A 19,961-nucleotide genomic window follows, 5' to 3' on the forward strand; every position below is an offset into this window, starting at 1 on the left:
GAAAGCCTCTTGCACCCATCTTCATCACAGGGAAATATCAGCTTCCAGGATCTGACTGGCCAAATTTATTGGCTTGGACTCCCTCTTCCCATAATACCACTTAGATTAGCATTAAATATATTTGCATCTCCAACTTTCCCTTGTCTATGAATTCATGTGAACCAACTCCTTTCTGAATGCCATGAACTTTCTTCAGATATGTTAACATCTCTGATTAGTTTACAGCCTATGCTATCTACCTGGAAGCCACCCAGCTTTTCAAGATACATTTGCTCAATACTATTATTATCCATTACATACTGACTTAGGGTTTAATTCTCGAGGGCTTATTTTCATGTTCTTAGGGGAGAACCTCAGGAACCCTCCTCATTCATAGACTACAGTCTGATGATGTCTCTACATTAACAATATGGGGATTTATTACTATTAACTAGAAGCTTTGTTCACTGTATTTCAGAAGGCATCCTTAGTAAGACATAGGAACAGCAGAAATTTGGTTGACATTTTATTACCTCCGCACAACCTCAGTCTCCAAACATGAGAAGATATTTGACCTTTACTATTAGTCATTGGTCTTTAAAAGATTTTTATTGTTTTCTTTTATGACATTCTTCACTCCATGAATGCCAATTTGTGCAAATGAAGGTATAAGACTCAAAACAAAAAGGTTCCAACAAGATGAATCACACTCTAAGTTAACAGGTCATATCAAAACATGGGGAAAAGGCTATATGTGAACAATTACCATGAGACAAAGAAGTCTGTGGGAAAAAAAGTCAAGGTCAACTCAATATTAAATTGTTGACTTAAATTGGACATTAAATTTCTCATATAAAGGTCCTTCTGACAGATTGGAAGAAATGTTGGAAAATACATTTGTTTCAGTAGAAATGTTTGTGCAGGTCTAGAATTGCAGATTAGTAACAGAATAGCTTACAAATTTAGATAGAAGAAAGACTAATGTTCTTTTAGAAAGTAAGCTTCCCAAATGTAGGGGCCATGATAAATAATTTGGTGGAGGGGGTGCATAAAATGAGAAAAACATGCTTAAGCTTTGTTTCATAGGTACAGGCTATTCAGTTCCTGGGCCAGTGTTGGGCATAGAGACAAGTGCTAATCTAAGCTTTTAAAATTAGTCTAGATTTAAAAGAAATTATCCTATACTTTCCTAGAATGTGACCCTCTTTGTGTTATTTAATATATATTACCTATTTAAATGATGGAGAACAAATGTATTTCCAAGGTGGTGAGGAATGAAGAGGAGGTGTAAAGCTGTCTTACACATAGTACTGTGTCTGATTTAGTACCATAAGTTTTAGTTTCCCTGGAGAAGGTTGAATCCAAGTGACTGTACAAGAAACAGGACAAAACACACAATTGCTGACCTCTAGGATCTTGCCTTTTATGCAGTATTCAAAAGAATATGCATTAAATATAGTTCCTTTTACTTTTCACAAAAGGCATAGTTGGGCCTGCACCAAAATGAAACCATTGCTTCAGTATCATATTAATATTGTTAGTAGTTTAAAAGATCACATTGTATCTGTAAAAAAGAAAATCAGTATTAAAGTTATCCTCTTCACTACTCTGTGTAAAGACTGCAATGATTTTTCTTTTAGAATCCCAAATCTAGAGAAAGACTAAAGTCTATAATGAGTAGCAAACAAAACTGATTTATTATGTATGGATAGTGTTAGGTGTGGGCGTGTGATGGGAATTCTACAGTCTTAAAAGGAAATTAAATTCAGAGTGTTTTTGAGAAATTGATTTCTTGTTATGAGGAGAAATGCTTTATCAATACTCACCTGTAACCATCCATTCTCATGTCCAAGGGGCCATCCTTCCGAAGGGAAAAACCTCTTTCAGGGGTATCAAGTTGCATGGAGGAACACCCAAGATCCAAAAGAACTCCATCCAAAGTCCCTGGTTGCACTCCAGCTTTCATTAGTAAGGCTTCTGCCTGGCTGAACTGGCCCAGGATGGCTCGGATCTGTTTACTGGGGATAAACCCAGGAGATGGAAAAAACACTTATGTCATATTAAAGTCTTTCTTAAGGTCTAGGATCAATGAAAGGGAGCACATTCTATTATTAGCTTATTTAACCAATATACGTTTACTAAGTGCCAACCACATGCTTTGTACTATATAAGGACATACAGATATGGAAACTCTATATCTTTGGTTTCAACACCAGAGGTGGTTTAACATAATTTTATTCTTGCTAATAAACACAATTTATTTTATACCTTGTGAAGGTATATAAGTTTATGAATTAGAAAAATGTGCTGGTCAGACCAGTCCTTTTATTTTTTTTTTCTAAAAAAAAATTCTTATATCTCTGGGCTGGGAAAAGAAACATATGCCATTCTATCAAAAGAATAAACACCTGTACACTGTTGGTGGGAGTGTAAACTGGTATAGCCACTATGGAAAACAGTATAGAGGTTCCTCAAAAAATTAAAAATAGAACTACCATATCATCTAGCAATTCCAATTCTGGGAATATATCCAAAAGAAATAAAAACACTATGTTGAAGCGATATCAGCACACTCATGTTCATAACAGCATTATTTACAATAGTCAAGACATGAAAACAACCTAAGTGTCTGTCAATGGATGAATGGATAAAGAACTTGAGATGTGTATATATATATATTATTCAGCCATAAAAAAGAAGAAAATCTTGTGATTTGTGACAACATGGATGGACCTTGAGAGCATTATGCTAAGTCAGACAGAGAAAGACAAATACTGTATGATCTCATTTATATGTGAAATCTTGAGATTGAAAGAGAGAGAGAGAGAGAACCATGCTTGTAAAAAAAGAGATGAGATTTGTGGTTACCAGAGGTGGGGGATGAGGTAAGGGGAATTGAATGAAGGTGGTCAAAAGGTACAAACTTCCAAATAAATAAGACAAATAAGTACTGAATTGAATGAAGGTGGCCAAAAGGTACAAACTTCCAGATAAATAAGACAAATAAGTACTAGGGGTGTAATGTACAACACGATGACTATAGTTAACACTACTGTGTGGTATTTATGAAAGTTGTTAAGAGGATAAATCCTAAGAGCCCTCATCACAAGGAAAAAAAATCCCTTTCTCTTTTGTATTTATATGAGATGATGTCTGTTAACTAAACGTTGTTGTAATCATTTCATAATATATGTAAGTCAAATCATTATGCTGGACACCTTAAACTTGTACAGTGTTATATGTCAAATATTATCTCAATAAAACTGGAAAAAAATAAACTTTTAACTAGTAAACCAATTTAAATATCATTTTTCTTTATGTTTTATTACTTATTATACGTCAAACATCTTCAAGCCAACCATTTTAGCTTTCTCCATATTCTTCACATAATTCAGGATAGGGGTGCTGTGCAGCTGCATACTTGAAGAATGAAACTATGCCTAAAATAAACGCCTTCTTACAGAAGCAATGTTTTAGCTCTCAGCAGGGATTCTGAAGTGAATGGAGCATTCAGAATTAACAGACAGGCAAGGAGTTGGGATCACCTTACAGCTATATTAATTCTCCTTCCTACACAAAGTGAGATGCTGCCTTCAGGGTTCTTCAGAAGCCCTAGGGCAACTGGCATGCATTTTGGAAGGGGAATGAGAAGAGAAAAATTGGGCAACATTCCAAGACCTCATTCCCTCCATCTACAGGTGTATGGAGTGAGGGTGGATTTCAACAGTGTTGGGGAATTCATATCTATGATATTTACTTATATGTTATGTTGTTTAAGGAGAATTTCACAGCTCATTGGTAATTTTTTCTCAAATTCCAATGGTGAAAGTGATTTTCAGATTTACTCACCAAATAGTCACTAAATATCTGCTATATGTCAGGCATTATGCTATTCTGAGGTATAAACAGATTAATAAATCATGGCTTTCTGAGCTTTGAGCTGAGAGAAAGGTATATAAATAAACAGTTTGCAAAACAATCTCATGGGTGCTAATAGTAGAGAGACAGACAAATTGCTATGGCTGTATTTGGAAAATATAAAATGAATGCTAATACTAGCATTGAAAACAGAAATAGTAGAATCTTGGGATTGGAAGGCAACTCACAAATCATTTGTTCCAATTATTTAATTGATGTTTGAATCTTTTCCCTTTCCACCATCACTGCCAGAGGGCAGGGTGGGGAGAAGACTCATTGTTTTAATCATATCTCATTCACCCCGTTGGTGAGGGATTCCGATTCTAAAATTATGGAAATGGTCAAGTGAACACACAGCACCTGACACTGGACAGATGAGACTGACAGGAGTTTATTAATCACATCCACTCACAGCCCAGGGGAGGAGGACACCAAATGCCACGCATGGCTACATGGGTGCTGCACTCAGGAACAGAGTGGACGGACAGGCTGTGAGAAGCAGATTTTATGGTATCAATAGGGTAGGGTGCCGCATGCCCAAGAAAGGATGTGTTGGCTTGTTTGAATAATTCCACGGGCTGGCAGGGAACTGAAACCTGCTACTCAGGGATGAGCAGGTATTATGCCTGATCCCTTTGATAAGGAGTGTTGTTTGGCTAGGAACTTTCTCTGTGGAAGCACAGTGGGGAAGAAAAGTTGTGGTTAGGCCATTTAAGATTCTTACAGCTTTCCCTAAATGTCAAGAACACATAATACTGGGCTTAAATTTTAGACCTAACCTCACAGTCATTTAGCCCGTGTTTGAACATTCCCAGTAAATAAAAACTCCCTATTGGTTTTTGTTTTTTTTAATTTTTTTTTAATCAGTTGGTTTTTAGTGAAGTTGTTGGCTGTTACCTCACTATTTCTATAACTTTTGTCCCAGGTACCAGTCCATGGAAAACAATTAAAAACCCATGGCAGCCTGTTACATATCTATTGTTAGTTATGGTAAGAGATAGTTGCTACCTCTTAGTTGCCAGTCTCTTTTTTCCAACAGGAGGTCAAAATTTCAGCCTTGTATCTTGGGAGAGAATGATCATATCCATGATTGTTTATGTCAACTTGGCTTGGCAAAAGTACCCAGTTATTTAATCAAACAATGATCTAGGTATTGCTGTGAAGGTTTTTTTAGATGTGGTTACCATTACAGTCAGTTCCCTGTAAGTAAAGGATATTACCTTCCATAATGTGGGTGTGTGTCATCTGATCAGATGAAAGGCCTTAAGAGCAAAAAATGAGGTTCCCCAGAGGAAAAGAAATTCAATCTCAAGACTATAATATCATCTCCTATCATAGTTTCCAGTCTGCTGGTCTGCCCTACCATTTCAGACTTGCCAGTCCCCACAATGCGAGCCAATTCCTTGAGATAAATCTCTCTCTCTCTCTCTGTCTCTCTCTCTGTCTCTCTCTCTGTCTCTCTCTCTCTATATATATATGATGTGTATGTGTGTATATGTATTTATATCTCCTACTGGTTCTGTTTCTCCTGAGAATTCTATCCTAATGGATATAATATCTCTGCTCAAGAGGTAGATTTCTGATTAGCTAAGATAATTCGCACACATGACCACCACGGACCCTATAATTTGTTCTAAGATTGTCATGGGTCACATCTCTGGCCAATAAGATACAAGAGATATTTCCTAGGGACTTGGGGAAAGAAAATTCTTTTCTTCCATTGAGCTATGAGAAGAAAAATGTTTTTCAGACTCTCACTTGATATGAAAAAGCACACAAGCTCTGAGCATTGCCAGCAGATATCTTGGCCCAAAGAAGGGAGAGGGTAGCAGCCAATTTGGCCAAAACTCTACAAAGCAGAGAGAAAGATTAACCATGTCATTAGATTGAACCTCACCTAAAATCCAACTTGTCTCTGAACTTTTGAGGTATATGAGCCCATAAATTACTTTTGTTATTTAAAACCAGTTTGAGTTGTTTTTTTTTGTTTTTTTTTTTTACTTGCAATGGAAAACATAACTATTATAGCTATCATGCTTCTCAGGTGTTCATTTCTCTAAATCATACAACTCTTGTTTCTTCTGCTATTCTCTATGCAAAAAGTCTTTCACCATGCAAGATGCTCTTTTCTGAATGTGTCCCAGTTTGCCTATGTCCCTAGATCTGAACTCCATAATGATCAGCACAGAATAAAGTAAATTATTTCCTCTTTTGTTCTAGTTATTATATTAATACAGCTCAAGATCAAAATAGTTTTAGAATTTGTTTCACACTGTTGACTTATACTATCTAATACCATTGTACACCACTGCTAAGCCTGTTTCCTCCACACTGTACTTGTGCAATTTTATTTTGTTAATTATTGTAGATCTAGTACAATCTCTAACCTACATATTTTCTACAACCATTAGGATCCAGATATTATCTTGAACCATAGAAATCTTCTTTACACTGCAGCAAAAGCCTCAAACAAATCACTATTGCCCAGTCTTAATTCCTTAGCATTAGAGCTATATCCTGCTTAAAGCTAATAATATAATTGTAAAATAAAAATAATATCTTATAGGAGATGTTTGCATTCTTGGACACCCTCAAACATATCTGATTAACACTAACATTCAGATAGTTTTAGGCATGACAAAGAGTAAGTAACAAAAATATAATCCTCACCATAATCATATACAAGTATGAGAATATCATATGGGGGAAAAAAAGTAACCATGAGACAACACCACAAAGTGAATCATGTGTTTAAGGCAGAGCCTTCTGATGCTATATCAGTTATGTTTCTAGAATTAGATTATTCTCATAGTAAAAAAAAAAATCTAAAAGTATACCAACAAACTGTTGAAAATTTAGCCTTAACTTCAGACCCTGGGGCATTATTTCACATATGCAATTATATTGAGGCTAATTTTCCTGGGTAGGAAGATTCCACGCCCACGTTTTTCTTTCTTCTTCTCTTTTTTCTTTCCTTCTTCTCTTTTTTCTTTCCTTCTTCCCTCCCTTCCTTCCTCAGGTCCTCTCTCTTCCTTCGCTCTCTCCCTACCTCCTTCCTTTCTTCCTCTTTTATTCAAATTTTAAGTTCTTAGTATTTTTGCATATGTATTTTACAAGTGTTATAAAGCAAGTAAAAGAAAAGTGTGAATTCGCCAGAGAGGATCATGATGGTCACAAAAAAAGAGCCAAACCAGGACTTTTAGCCATAACTACAAATACAGAATTTGTTTATCATTGTCATCATCATTTGTCATTAGCCTAGGATCCCCAGGATGTAAGTAAAATGTTGCTTTTGACTCAAAGCACATGTTACATGAGAAGATTCTACAACCCAACGTCAAGAAAAATAAGGCACTTAGCAATAGAGTGCCAGTAATACCCTAGTTCCTGGAAGCCATTTTTTGAGGCTTTGACCATGATAAGTATTGTTAATCTTGACTCTGGCAAGTCATCTGCACTTGGAGTACAAGTTTTGGGTTTGTTTTATTATAAAGGATCCTAGTATATACTGAGGCTAGTGATGTAAGAGTAGCTACTACGTGATTTAGGATTAAACATGGAACTTCATCATTCCTCTAACTGCATACAGTCTAATGATAGCAGTTAAGGATAGATTACTCAACAAATTATAAAAGTAGATCCAGATTCTTTCTAAAAAGAACAAATCATTTAGCTGTGAAGGAATTGAGGTCTTAGACGGGGATATGGAAACAGATTCAGGCATGAAAGAATAAGTTAGAGATATAATTTATTAGAACTGGCTCAGTCACTAAAACTGAGGCATCAAGTCAGTATCAGCAGCGAAGGCAACCTCATGTAAAGTTACCTAAGCTACAGACTAGGCCATCTTCAGCCCATTATCAGGAACCCTGTGGTGAAATCTGAGGGTACACTGAGCTAGCAGATGGATATGCAGAGAACTCTGATCATATGGACCAGAGTGACAAGCAGAACAATGTAAAGAAGAGAAGAAAACTAACATTTCTTAAGAAGATGCCAGGAATGTATTCAGATACTTAAAGTTCGTTTCAGGGTTCACGTTGTCATTTACTTTAATCATTCATTTTGTGTGTCCATTTGAGGGCATACCTAGGTGATAACATTCCCTAAGAGGATATGAAGAGCAAAATCCAAATTGTTTTTGTGGGGGTGAAGGTCTGATTACAGTGGATTCAAGCCTTTCTCACATTAGTATCAGCATTAATCCATGAAATCCCAGTGTGCTACCTGTTTTCTAGTCATTAAATTTTATTGGTCTGTAGGCACAGAGCAGGGGCCTTGGCTGTTTTTATCACTTCATTAGGCACCCCTCAAGCAAGGAACTCAGAGGGAGCCAAAGCAGTGGATGAAAGCATAGCTCATATTTGAGCAATGGTAAGAGCAAACATTTGTAGAATGCTTCTTATGTACTAGACCCTGTGCTAAGTGCTTTATACTTATTAAATCATTTCATCCTTATGATAACCCTATGAGCTAGATGACATTATAACCCACATCTTGCAAATAAAGAAACAAGTACAGAGAATGAAGTCACTTACTCAAGCCATATAGCTAGTAAGTGCTGGAATTAGAATGTAAACTCAGTCCTGTCTGGCTCCAGAGTCATGTTCTTAACAACTACACTGTAATACCTAGGTTTCTATTTATTTAGTGCCATTTCAGACCTCTAACTCTTCATCATTATAACCTTGTCATGGTCCACAAATCTGCCTAGTTTTTCTGATTTTTTATTAAAATGCTTTAATTGTTTTCAATGTTTGCCATCTCTTCATAGCTATAGGTCTGCAGATTCAGCACTCAACAAATATTTGCTGAATAAGGATTATCTACCAGGTACTGGAATACAGGAATATAAAAATGAACAAAATCACACAATATAGAAAGGTATATACACAAACATATATAAATCACTGAGGAGATGGTTTATTTCTTCTTTAAACAACAGTGGTAGAGCAGAAAGGGGAAACTGCATCATAAGGCTTATGTTTAAAAATTGGTTCTGATACTTATTAACCCTATGGTATTGGACAAGTTATTTAATATCCCTCAGTTTCAGTTCCCTGTGTCTCATGGTATTTAAGTTTTCCCCCTTTGAGGCAGCCTGGTATGGTAGAAGTATCTCAGTAAGTTCTGGAGTCAGAGTGAATCAGATTATTAACTTTTTAATTATTTATCCCTTTACGACCCAGATTCTTTATTTGTACCATGTGGGCAACAGAGCAATTCCAAACTCACAAAGCTTTGGTGAAGAGTATGTTAATCAATGTACATGAGGACAGATACTAAGATGCCTAGGCAAAGGAAGGCCCTCAATAAATGTTATCTCTCCCTCTGTTCCAACCTGCTTTTCTTCCCTTAGAGATTCTTCTTACGATTCGGTCACTGTGTTGCCAACTGAAAGTTGGGAGTAGTAGCAAGGATTTGCTCCAGGCACATCAAATGCAGGGCCATACTGACTATAAAGAATTCTTCTCCAGTCTCTTTTACGTGCTGCTACTGAGCTGTATTTCTCCTTCAATTTCACAATGTTCTTGTTATAGTTTGAGAACTGTTCGCTTTTTGATATGTTAATGTTTACCATACTACATAAAGGTCCAAGATATGTTGATTTTCATATTAATTGTGATCACTTTTTAAACACTATTAAAAGATACACTTGCTCAAAGAATATTTTCATACACTGTAGAGATGGAACGAAAAGATGTTGTTTTTGTTCTGCATAATCTGCTCAAAATCTTTGATAGCATTATCTTTATTGACCATTGTCTTTCCCTTCAGGAAATACTTTGTAAAAATTGATTTCATTGTTTATTCACAACTCATATATTGACTTGAATAAAGCACATTTTAGAAATGATGAAATGTAATTATATTTCTATTTTTCAGTTACCCTTTCAAATTGTATTCAATGGAGTAATATTCCTCTGTTCTGGAATAACAGTTTCGGAGGCTATGTTATAAAGTCTTTGAAATTCCATCGTCCAGGAAGAGGTTAAAGTACTAATTTATATTAGACTTTCATAAGACAATTACGCATGTTGTGTTCTCCAGGGTAATCTTAAAAAGTATAGTAAAATAAAGTATAACATATGAGCAAACAGAGAGAGAAGACAGAATGATAATAACAAAAAAGGTGGCAATAAAGAAGAAAAAAGGAACAAAGAACAGGTTGGATACATAAAAAACTAACAGGAAGATAGTAGATAGATCCAAACCCAAATACACCAGTAATTATACACCAGTAATTATATTAAATATTCTGACTGAATACTCTAATTAAAAAAAATATTTTCAAAATCCAATGATATGCTGCTTATAAAAGACAAATTAACTATTAGGACACAGAGAACTCAAAAATAAGAAGATGGAAAAAATGTTAATGCAAACACTACACAAAAGAAAGGTGGTATCAGATACAGCAGATTGAAACAGTACTAGAAATAAAAAGAGGTATTTTATCATGATAAAAGGGTCAAATCTACCAAATGGCATACAAATTACAAATCTTTATATCCATAATAATAAAGCTTCAAAATATGAAGCAAAAATTGACAGAACTAAAAGCAGATGGATAAATATATAACCATAATGGTAGATTTTAAAATATCACTCTTAGTAAATATTGACTAAGCAGAACAACATATAGGAAATTTGAAACACACAATTATCAAGTTTGATTTAACTGACACAAAAAACTCCATACTCCAAAATTACATGAATGTATATATTTTTAAAGACACACTGAATTTGTAAAAAATAGACTATCTGCTGGGGCTATCAGACAAGTTTCATCAAATTTCAAAGGGTGATATCATACAGAGTATATTTTCTAAGCACAGTGGAATTTAAGTAGAAATCAATAATAGGAAAAGTCCTATTACAAAGTCCACAAATGTTTGGAAATTGAGTAATAGGCTTCTAAATAATCCAGAAAATAAAGAAAATTAATAAATATTTTAAACTAAACAATACTTAAAGAGTATAACTTACCACCTAATGATAATGCAACACATCAAAACTTGTGGAATACTTCTAAAATCATTATTGAGAAAAATCCACATAATTAAATGTACATAAAAGAATGCTGAAAATCAATGATCTATGCATTCTTTTTTTTTTTTTTTTTTTTTTTTTGCGGTACGCGGGCCTCTCACCGTTGTGGCCTCTCCCATTGCAGAGCACAGACTCCGTACACGCAGGCTCAGCGGCCATGGCTCACGGGCCCAGCCGCTCCGCGGTATGTGGGATCTTCCCGGACCGGGGCACGAACCCGTGTCCCCTGCATCAGCAGGCGGACTCGCAACCACTACGCCACCAGGGAAGCCCTGATCTATGCATTCTTATTTCATAAATTAAACGATAACCGCAACAATCTGTGGAATAGGATAAAAAATGATTTGCAAATGATGTGACCAACAAGAGGTTAATATCCAAAATATACAAATAGCTTATAAAACTCAATATCACACAAACAAAGAATCCAATCAAAAAATGGGCAGAAGATCTAAATAGACATATTTCCAAAGAAGACATACAGATGGCTAACAGGCACATGAAATTCAACATGTTCAACATCACTAATTAAGAGAATTGCAAATCAAAACTACAATGAGGTACACCTCACACTGATCAGAGTGGCCATCATCAAAAAGTCTACAAAGAATAAATGCTGGAGAGGGTGTGGAGAAAAGGAAACCCGTGTACACTGTTGGTGGGAATGTAAATTGGTGCAGCCAATACACATACACACACACACAAACACACACACACACACACACACACACACACATACAATAGAATATTAGCCATAAAAGAATGGAATATTGCCATTTGCAGCAACATGGATGGACCTAAAGGGTATTATGCTTAGTGAAATAAGTCGGACAGAGAAAGACAAATACTATATAATATCATTTATATGTGGAATCTAAAAAAATAATAAAATGAATCTATATACAAAACAGAAACAGACTTACAGACATGGAAAACAAACCTATGGTTACCAAAGAGGAGAGGGAGGAGGGGAGGGAGAAATTAGGAGTATGAGATTAACAGATACAATGTAATATACATAAATAATAAGGATTTACTGTATAGTACAGCAAAATTATACCCAATATCTTGTAATAACCTACAATGGACTATAATCTGCAAAAAACAAAAGCAAAAACAAAAACCCAAATCACTCTACTGTACACCTGAAACTAACAAAATATTGTAAATCAACTCTACTTCAATAATAATAATAATGAAAAAGACAATACCAAATTAAAATCCTAAAAGGAGGCAGAAAATTATAAATACAAGAGCAAAAAAAAAAAAAGAAATAGAACAATAGAAATAATTAAAGAAAAAACAAAAATTTGTTCTTTGAAAATACTAAGAAAATTGATTAATCCCTTATAAGGGTAATCAAGAAGAGAGAATGAACAAACTACTAACATAAGGGGTAAAAAAAAGAACATGTCACTACAAATCTTACAGGCATTAAAAACACAATAGGACATTATCAAGCACTTTACGATAATAAATTTGAAATTTAGATCAAATGAAAAAATTCCCAGAAAAATCATAACTTACTAAAACTGTCCTATGAAGAAATGTAAAATATAAATAGTCTTAAAAGCATTAAGAAACTAAATCTGCAATTATAAAACGTTCCACAGAGAAGACAACAAGCCTAAATGGCTTCACCATGAATTCTTCCAAACAGTTAAAATAGCATCAATCTGATATAAACCCCTCCAGAGAATAGAAAAAGAGCCATTCACAAAGCCAGCATAACCCTGTTATGAAATTAAACAAGTACATTACAAAAAAAGCAAAACTAAAGGCCAATCTTTCTCATGGGCAAAATAACAAAAGTTAACAAAATATGAGCATATCAAATCCAGCCACATATATAAGGGATGATATCACTAGGTTGATATCCACTTGGCAAGGTCTGTGAAGCAGTTGAACGTGCAATAGTACTGAAGCTAAGGAGAGAGATCAGGGCTGGAGAGACAACTTTTGTAATTGTCTTAAAAGAGTAGGGATTTAGAAAATGTTTATTAAATGAATACACAACAGGATTTTAAAACGGAAAAATTCTTCTGGTCTCAGTTTCAGGCCAATATAATCGGGAAATAGATAACCACTGCTAAAAGAAATACCAAATAAAAATGCAATTTTCCCAAATACATGGCCTAGAGAAGGTTTCATTACACTTGGACCCCTCATAGAGATGTTTATTTAATTTTATATTATAAAAGACATTAAAAAATGAACAAGAAAGAATTCTAATAAGAAAATTTTCTTGGCAAGAACTGCTTCCTTGCTTAATTTTCTTGGCATCTCACTTTACTCTTTTTAATGATATTCAAACACTTAATCCTTGATTCCATGTAATTCTCACATAAAAATATCTATATCCTCTGTGCTTAAATCACCCAGCCCACTCCTATACCCCACATTCTCTCTCTCTCTCTCTCTCTCTCTCTCTCTCTCTCATCAAAGACTATACTGTTCCAATGATTGGTGATATTTCTTCTTCAAGACTGAAGTAGAGCTTACTTATGATTCATTTGGCACTCAGTACATGCTACTTTGTAATGTTGTTTATCTTTTTATCACACTGCCTCTGTTAACAAGAACTTAAACCTATTATGGGTCATATAGACCATGTTATACAGCTTTTGGTATGTGTAGTACCTAAAAGATTCTAAGTGTTCAATGAAAGTTTTTTTGATGATGAAAGTGGTGATGATTTTAAAGGCATTAACATTTTTAAAGGCATCAAAGATGAGAACTCAGTAATAAAAAACTCAATGTTTTTTCCATCATACTTCACTAAGAAATACATGTAAGATACACAGTAAACTGATACAGCCTTGGAGGGACAAACAGTTATGCAGTGTGTAGCCTGTAAATTTAAGTCAATACACCCGTTAGAAGGGCTTAAGTTTCAGGCATTTATCTTTCACATTTTTAAGAGTCATGAGGTGTTTTATGGAACCACCTTATAACCATAGTCAATCAACCTAAAATAGTGTATTTTAAGTTTTTGTTCATGATATTTGGCCATCTACATTATCACGGAAGAAGTTTGTTCATGGTATCTTGTGACATACATTATCATGGAAGAACTTAAATATACTCAAAGGAAAAAATGCTAGCATGTTCTATTAACAAAGGAAATAAAATCCACAATTCATACATACTAACCAAAGCCAGGGAATTCAGTTAAGGTTAAATATAACTCATTCAATAAGGAAGGAAACTTTGAAGTGCTTTAATTTGAAGGCTGGTATTACAATACTATTTAAATAAAATTCCTTTTTGGAGTATCCTTTTTTCCCTTCTGGAGCACTTTAAAAAGTCCCAGAAAAAATGCATTTTATTTCATATATACAGAGATTTTACATATCTACAGAGATATGTAAGAGTGTTGGTTTTCTCTGCATAATAATTATCAGATAGTATTTGAGAAATGATGTTTAAACTGCTTCTTCTATGATTTCTAATATTTCTGACTCCTTATGCTAGATAACCCCACTCCCTTCATATTATCCTTTTATCCAATTTCCTATAAAGCTTCGTGTGATCATTGGAATAAGAAGTGTCCATCTGTTGGGGGCATCATTTTCCAAAACTTACATGTTCTTAAGTAGTTCTGATAAATTCAACCTCTAAAAAATCACCATGCATATACACTGCCAAAATATCCCATCGATTCTATCAGTTATTCGGGAAGATCTCTCATGACTTAAACATTAATAGTTTTGAATGCCTGGCATTGATGACGCCGGGTGCTTGGATGACTGCCTGAACCCAGGTCTGAAGGGACCAGATGATTTAATCTAATGATCTCTAATTAAGGGTGAATATCATGATAATCTGGAGAATGCTTACAAATCATGGATGTTTTATTACCATCCTAAAAAATCAACATCAAGACAAACATGCTATATTTAGGGGATTTTCCTGAAAGGTTCTTATTCTCATAGCTCTCTTTAAGGAGCAATGGTTAGATATGGCCAAAAAGAAAATAGGTTTAGGTATGTCTATCAAGACCAAGAGGAATAGCAAATTCTTGAGGCTGATGATAGCTTTTATACACTAAGTACGCACAAGAACCATAAAGCAAAAGAGTAAGAAAAATTAAATGCTTACTGTTATGGTAAAGGATAAAAATTGCTACATAAGGCAAGGGATGGCAGCTGCTAGGAACGCTGAGGCTTGGGAATATTAGTTGTGTGTCGCCCCCTTCCAAAGAGAAGAGAGAAATTCTACTTACTGGTGATGAGCAATGAGGTCACTGACACAAGGATGTCCTGTGAGGGTACTAAGCTGTCCTTATGCATTAACAGGTCCTAACTCTAGTGTGTAAGTCTGAAATTACCAGTTCCTACCCTAGTATCTTTTGATGGGTGGACTTAAGATGGCACTGTGAATTTAAATTCAGTTTAAATAAAGAAATAAAAATCACTAAATACAACCAAGTATTTTAAAATGAAGGAAAAATCGATAATGGAAGTCAGTAGTGCTTTTCAAATGAAGAGAGCAGTCATTAGCTAAAAATTCAGTCTGATGTTTGAAATTTTAAATTAATGCACATTTTAATCTACTCTATATCTATATTCATTTTAATATAAAATGTTTAATTATAAAACAATGTTTAATTTAACAAGTCAAATTGTTGCTCTAGGAAGATATACCATGTTTTTCCTGTAATCTTGAATACTCACTGACAACACTTCTGACAACATATTAAAATGATGCATATTAAAACAAAGCATCCAGAGAAGGAAAAGACAGCCTGCAAACCTTTGTCCTATTGGTAGTTCTCATTAGTTTCAAAACTCAGTGTGGTTATTACATAATATAACAAGATTATGGCAAATAGCTAATGGTTTTTAGTTTAAGGGAAAGAAAATATGGCCTTTCTGACCTCTTGAAAAAAATCATTAAAACTAAAAATTGATAGTGAGATTTTAGTGAATTTTCATTGCTTTTTTAAGTTCAGAGGGAGTAAGAAAAATGCATTCCTTCTGTAAATGCAAATTAATTAGCTGAATATGTGTCAGGAGCAAATTTTTTAGCCATACTATTTTCCAATGACCTCTCTCTGAAAAGGTTTTTCTGTACTTTTCAGTTGCTTAGTTTTATTTCTGTGACTATCTGTATATCATTTCTCATTTTAAAAGAATATTCAAATGTACATTAGCAGGAGATAATTTCCCAAAGAAAGCATGAATTTAGTTTATCTACGTCTTGAGTGGCATTATTTTGCAAAAGGGTGACTGCGTGATTAGGTTCAATTCTGGAATTGATGATTTGTATATGACATATAAGTTAAATTATTCTAAAATCTGGAGGCTGTGGCTATAGATGCATAAAAATAATAACAGTTGTTGGCCATAATAGATTTAATCAATTTTATAATTTCTCTTAATTAAAACCCAACATTACATTGCAGAAAGTAGAGCCTGCTGATAACACTGCAAACATAAAAATTACTTTAAGACCACACTACTTTTTATTTTAGGAAATTCCATAGGGATGTTCAACATAATTCTGAGTATATGTGGAATCCAGTTAGAAAATCAAAAGAATAAATCATCTCTATATTAAGTTTAAATTTTGAAATGTTAATATTCTTTATGCACAGATAAGATGCTTTTGAGATTTTTAAGGAAATCAGTCTGCTACAGACACTATCTGAATACTTCTATGTGTCAGATACTACATTAGATACTAAGGTCCCTATTGTAAGAGTTCATAACAGTGCACAACTTTATGATTCACAGAATGTTTTAACCTAATCACACTTTGACCTTCATCACAATTCTATAAATTATATAATGTAAACACTTTTCTCCTTACTTTATGATGATTGAAACTTGAGATTAGAGAATATTTTTCTTACACGTCTTTCTATAAGATAATCTAGCACAGTAATAGGGAACAGATGGGTACTTGATAAATACTTGATAACGAGTGAATTGCTCAAGGTCACACATTTAGTAGTGGTAAAGCTAAGTACTAAACTTAGGTCAGTTAGTTCCAAGACCAAGATGTCAAAGTATTACTATAGATAGCTTTGAGAGGTTGATTCAGGGCATCTGTTTGCACATCTCTCTGATGAAACTGATTCAACACCTTCTTAATATAGTAATTCTAGAGCTATGTATACATTTTTTTTTGAAAAGGTGGAATGGCATGCCAGGAGAAAAAGTCTATTCATTGCTCTACTTTTAGCATCCACCCTTGAGGGGGAGGAGACAGTAAAGAAATGGAATTATAGAGATCTAGCATCTATGTCACCAATGTGGATGGCTAGACCACTGGCAAGTATTACCAGGCTGAAATTATCTGCCTGGTGAAAAACTTATGTGCACTTGAAAATAGGAACTATCCAAATATCAATCTTGAATCAGAATTAACCAGGTTAGCTTCATACCAACACAACAAGGTTTCCTGGAAGAACTACATATCTCAACTTTAAAAAGTGCAAAAATAAAATCTGAAATAATAAATTTTTGCAGAAAGTACTAAAATGAATTCATTCAGATTTTGGGGTCAATTACTTAGGTTATTTCATTTGTATTTAAATTAGTTTTACAATAAATATTTATTGAAAGGCATTTTCAGGACTGCTGGGCTAGATGTTAAAATGTTCAGAAATGTTGTGTGTCTTTGAGTAAATCATTTCTATATCTCGGCCTGTTTAATCATTATAAAATGCCAGATCTGGACTTAAAATACCTCTCAAATACCAGGACGCCCATATTCAGTAATTTTTGTATAATAACAGCTAACATTATTGAACTCTTACTATGTGTCAGGCACTGTTCTGAGCATTCTCTTTGTATAAAGCGTATAATCTTCAAACATACCTGAGGTAGGTAGTATTATATTCCCCCACTGTATAGATAAGGAAACTGAGGCAGCAGAGTTAAGAAACATCTTGAAGGGTTACATAGCAATTAAGCAGCAGAGCTGGAATTCTAACCTAGGCAGTCTAGTTCTAAAGCCTGTACTATTAAGAACCATGCTGTACTGCCTCTGAGACAACAAGAGTTACTAAGTCCAAGAGCACAAATGATAGTTACCATTTATTGTTATTATTATGTGCCAGACATTGAGTTAAGGGCTTTATGTTATTTCATTTAATCCTTATAAAAACAATAATCTTTGAGGTAGTCATTATTATACCTATTATACAGGTCAGGAAACTAACTCAGAATTTTGCAATAATCTGTTCACTGTCAGAGGTAGTGACAGGCTGAAATTCTAATCCTGTTTGCTCTCTTTCCAGTGCCTCTACTTTTAACCACTGGGCTATTATGATGCTTTGTAAGAAATATACTACTTTTGGGGTTGGAACTCATCCTATACATTTTGCATCTCAAAAGGGTCTTGGTGGGTTTCAGGAGAAAAAGATGTAGTTGGAAAAAATTATAACATGCTGAAAGGGTTACCAGTATGGAGCTCTCCTACTAAATTTTTATATAAGCATTTGAATTTTCCAAGGAAAAACAATCAATATGCGATTAACAGACACACACTAATACATATAAAACAGATAAGCTACAAGGACTTACTGTATAGCAAAGGGAACTATATTCAATATCTTGTAATAATCTATAATGGAAAATAATCTCAAATATATATATATATATATATATATATATATATATATATATATATATATATATATAACTGAATCACTTTGCTATATACCTCAAACTAACATAATATTGTAAATCAACTGCACTTCAATTTTAAAATGTGAGAATTAATAAGTAAATGCCACATTAAAAATAATAGTACTAATGATTGTTGAATCTGAGGTCTGACACTAAAGTTTGAGAGAATAACTTTCTCTCCTCAGATTAAATGCAGGCATCTCCTTAACTGACACAACTGAGTTATTCCATACACACAATTTTGGCAATGTTTCATACAGGGTTTTAAGAGCAGCTAGGTCACTAAATAAAAAACTGAAATCTTTTTCCTCTTCTTAATTCCAAATGGTGGTCCCTTCAGATCCAATTTGAAATGCACTGGCAGAGCTCAGCATGTAAGCTGGCACTTGGCTGGCTCAGAAGTCAAGGGACTTTAACTCCATGCATGGATGCACAGAGTATTTTAGTACCTTTGGGAAAAAAGCAGTAAAGCTAAGCAGGAGGAAAACCTGTTTGTAACTGATTATATTACATTTGTACAAAATGGTATCACTCCCATCACTTCTAAAGACTCTACTGTTGGAAGTAAACAAGTGCTAAGGAATCCTCTTGAAATAGAGCAACAGCAATAATGCCAACAAACATGGTAGAACTATGCAGTATCCATATCCATTGTAATAAACAACAATAATAATATGCAACTAATCCCCTTCCATAAAATAGTAATCAGTCATTAAATTAAGAAAAACAAAACAATAATGTTTGGCTTTTAAAAATAAACTTTTAAAAGGCTCAATATATATAATGTTAGTATACATATACACATATATAAACATATTTAAATATATATTATATATCCTAAGAATACAAAGCATATGCATATTATATATACACACATGCATATATATTTATGTATTATATGTAATTTTTTAGTTCTAAGAGGGAAATAAATCTAATTGGTCAAAATCAGTCATAAAATTTTAACCATGTTTCTGCAAAAAACAGCAGTGCCAAAGGGTAATGCATTGCTAATGGTTTCCAGTAGAATAAATAGCTACTCTGACGTCAAAACTTTGTTACACTCCAATAACTGGCTCACTTGGGGTTTCAGGTACAGCAAGTTACATGTCAGTTTTAAATAAAGTTATAAAAATAGAATGCCTGGTGAACCATATTGTCTCTATGCAACCTGATATGTTATGATTTATATCCAATAAAACGTTAACAAAGGTGATAGATTATACCAAAATAGTATCTGGTGGTTTAGGATGCCCTGCTCCTTAAATTTCAGGTTAAAAAAATGTTATATTTTACTTTGTCTTTTCCTAAAGTGGTATATAACTGAGTTACCCACCGTTAGCACATGTCAAATCAGAAATATTTACATGACAA

At 34.1% G+C, this 19,961-nt stretch overlaps 1 protein-coding gene across 2 annotated transcripts in view; it reads right to left on the bottom strand.

The window, feature by feature from the left end:
• Window positions 1–19,961, bottom strand: part of METTL15 (methyltransferase 15, mitochondrial 12S rRNA N4-cytidine) — a gene marked incomplete at both ends in the record, with an annotated part of 193,899 nt that overhangs the window by 48,466 nt on the left and 125,472 nt on the right. For both annotated transcript variants that reach the window (XM_079708765.1, XM_079708764.1), the window contains one exon: window positions 1,806–1,997. In XM_079708765.1, coding sequence (XP_079564891.1) covers window positions 1,806–1,997 — 192 coding nt within the window. The remainder of the gene's footprint in view (window positions 1–1,805; window positions 1,998–19,961) is intronic.

This window comes from Hyperoodon ampullatus (assembly GCF_949752795.1).
Source record: "Hyperoodon ampullatus genome assembly, chromosome: 7".
NCBI classification, from domain to species: Eukaryota; Metazoa; Chordata; class Mammalia; order Artiodactyla; family Ziphiidae; genus Hyperoodon; species Hyperoodon ampullatus.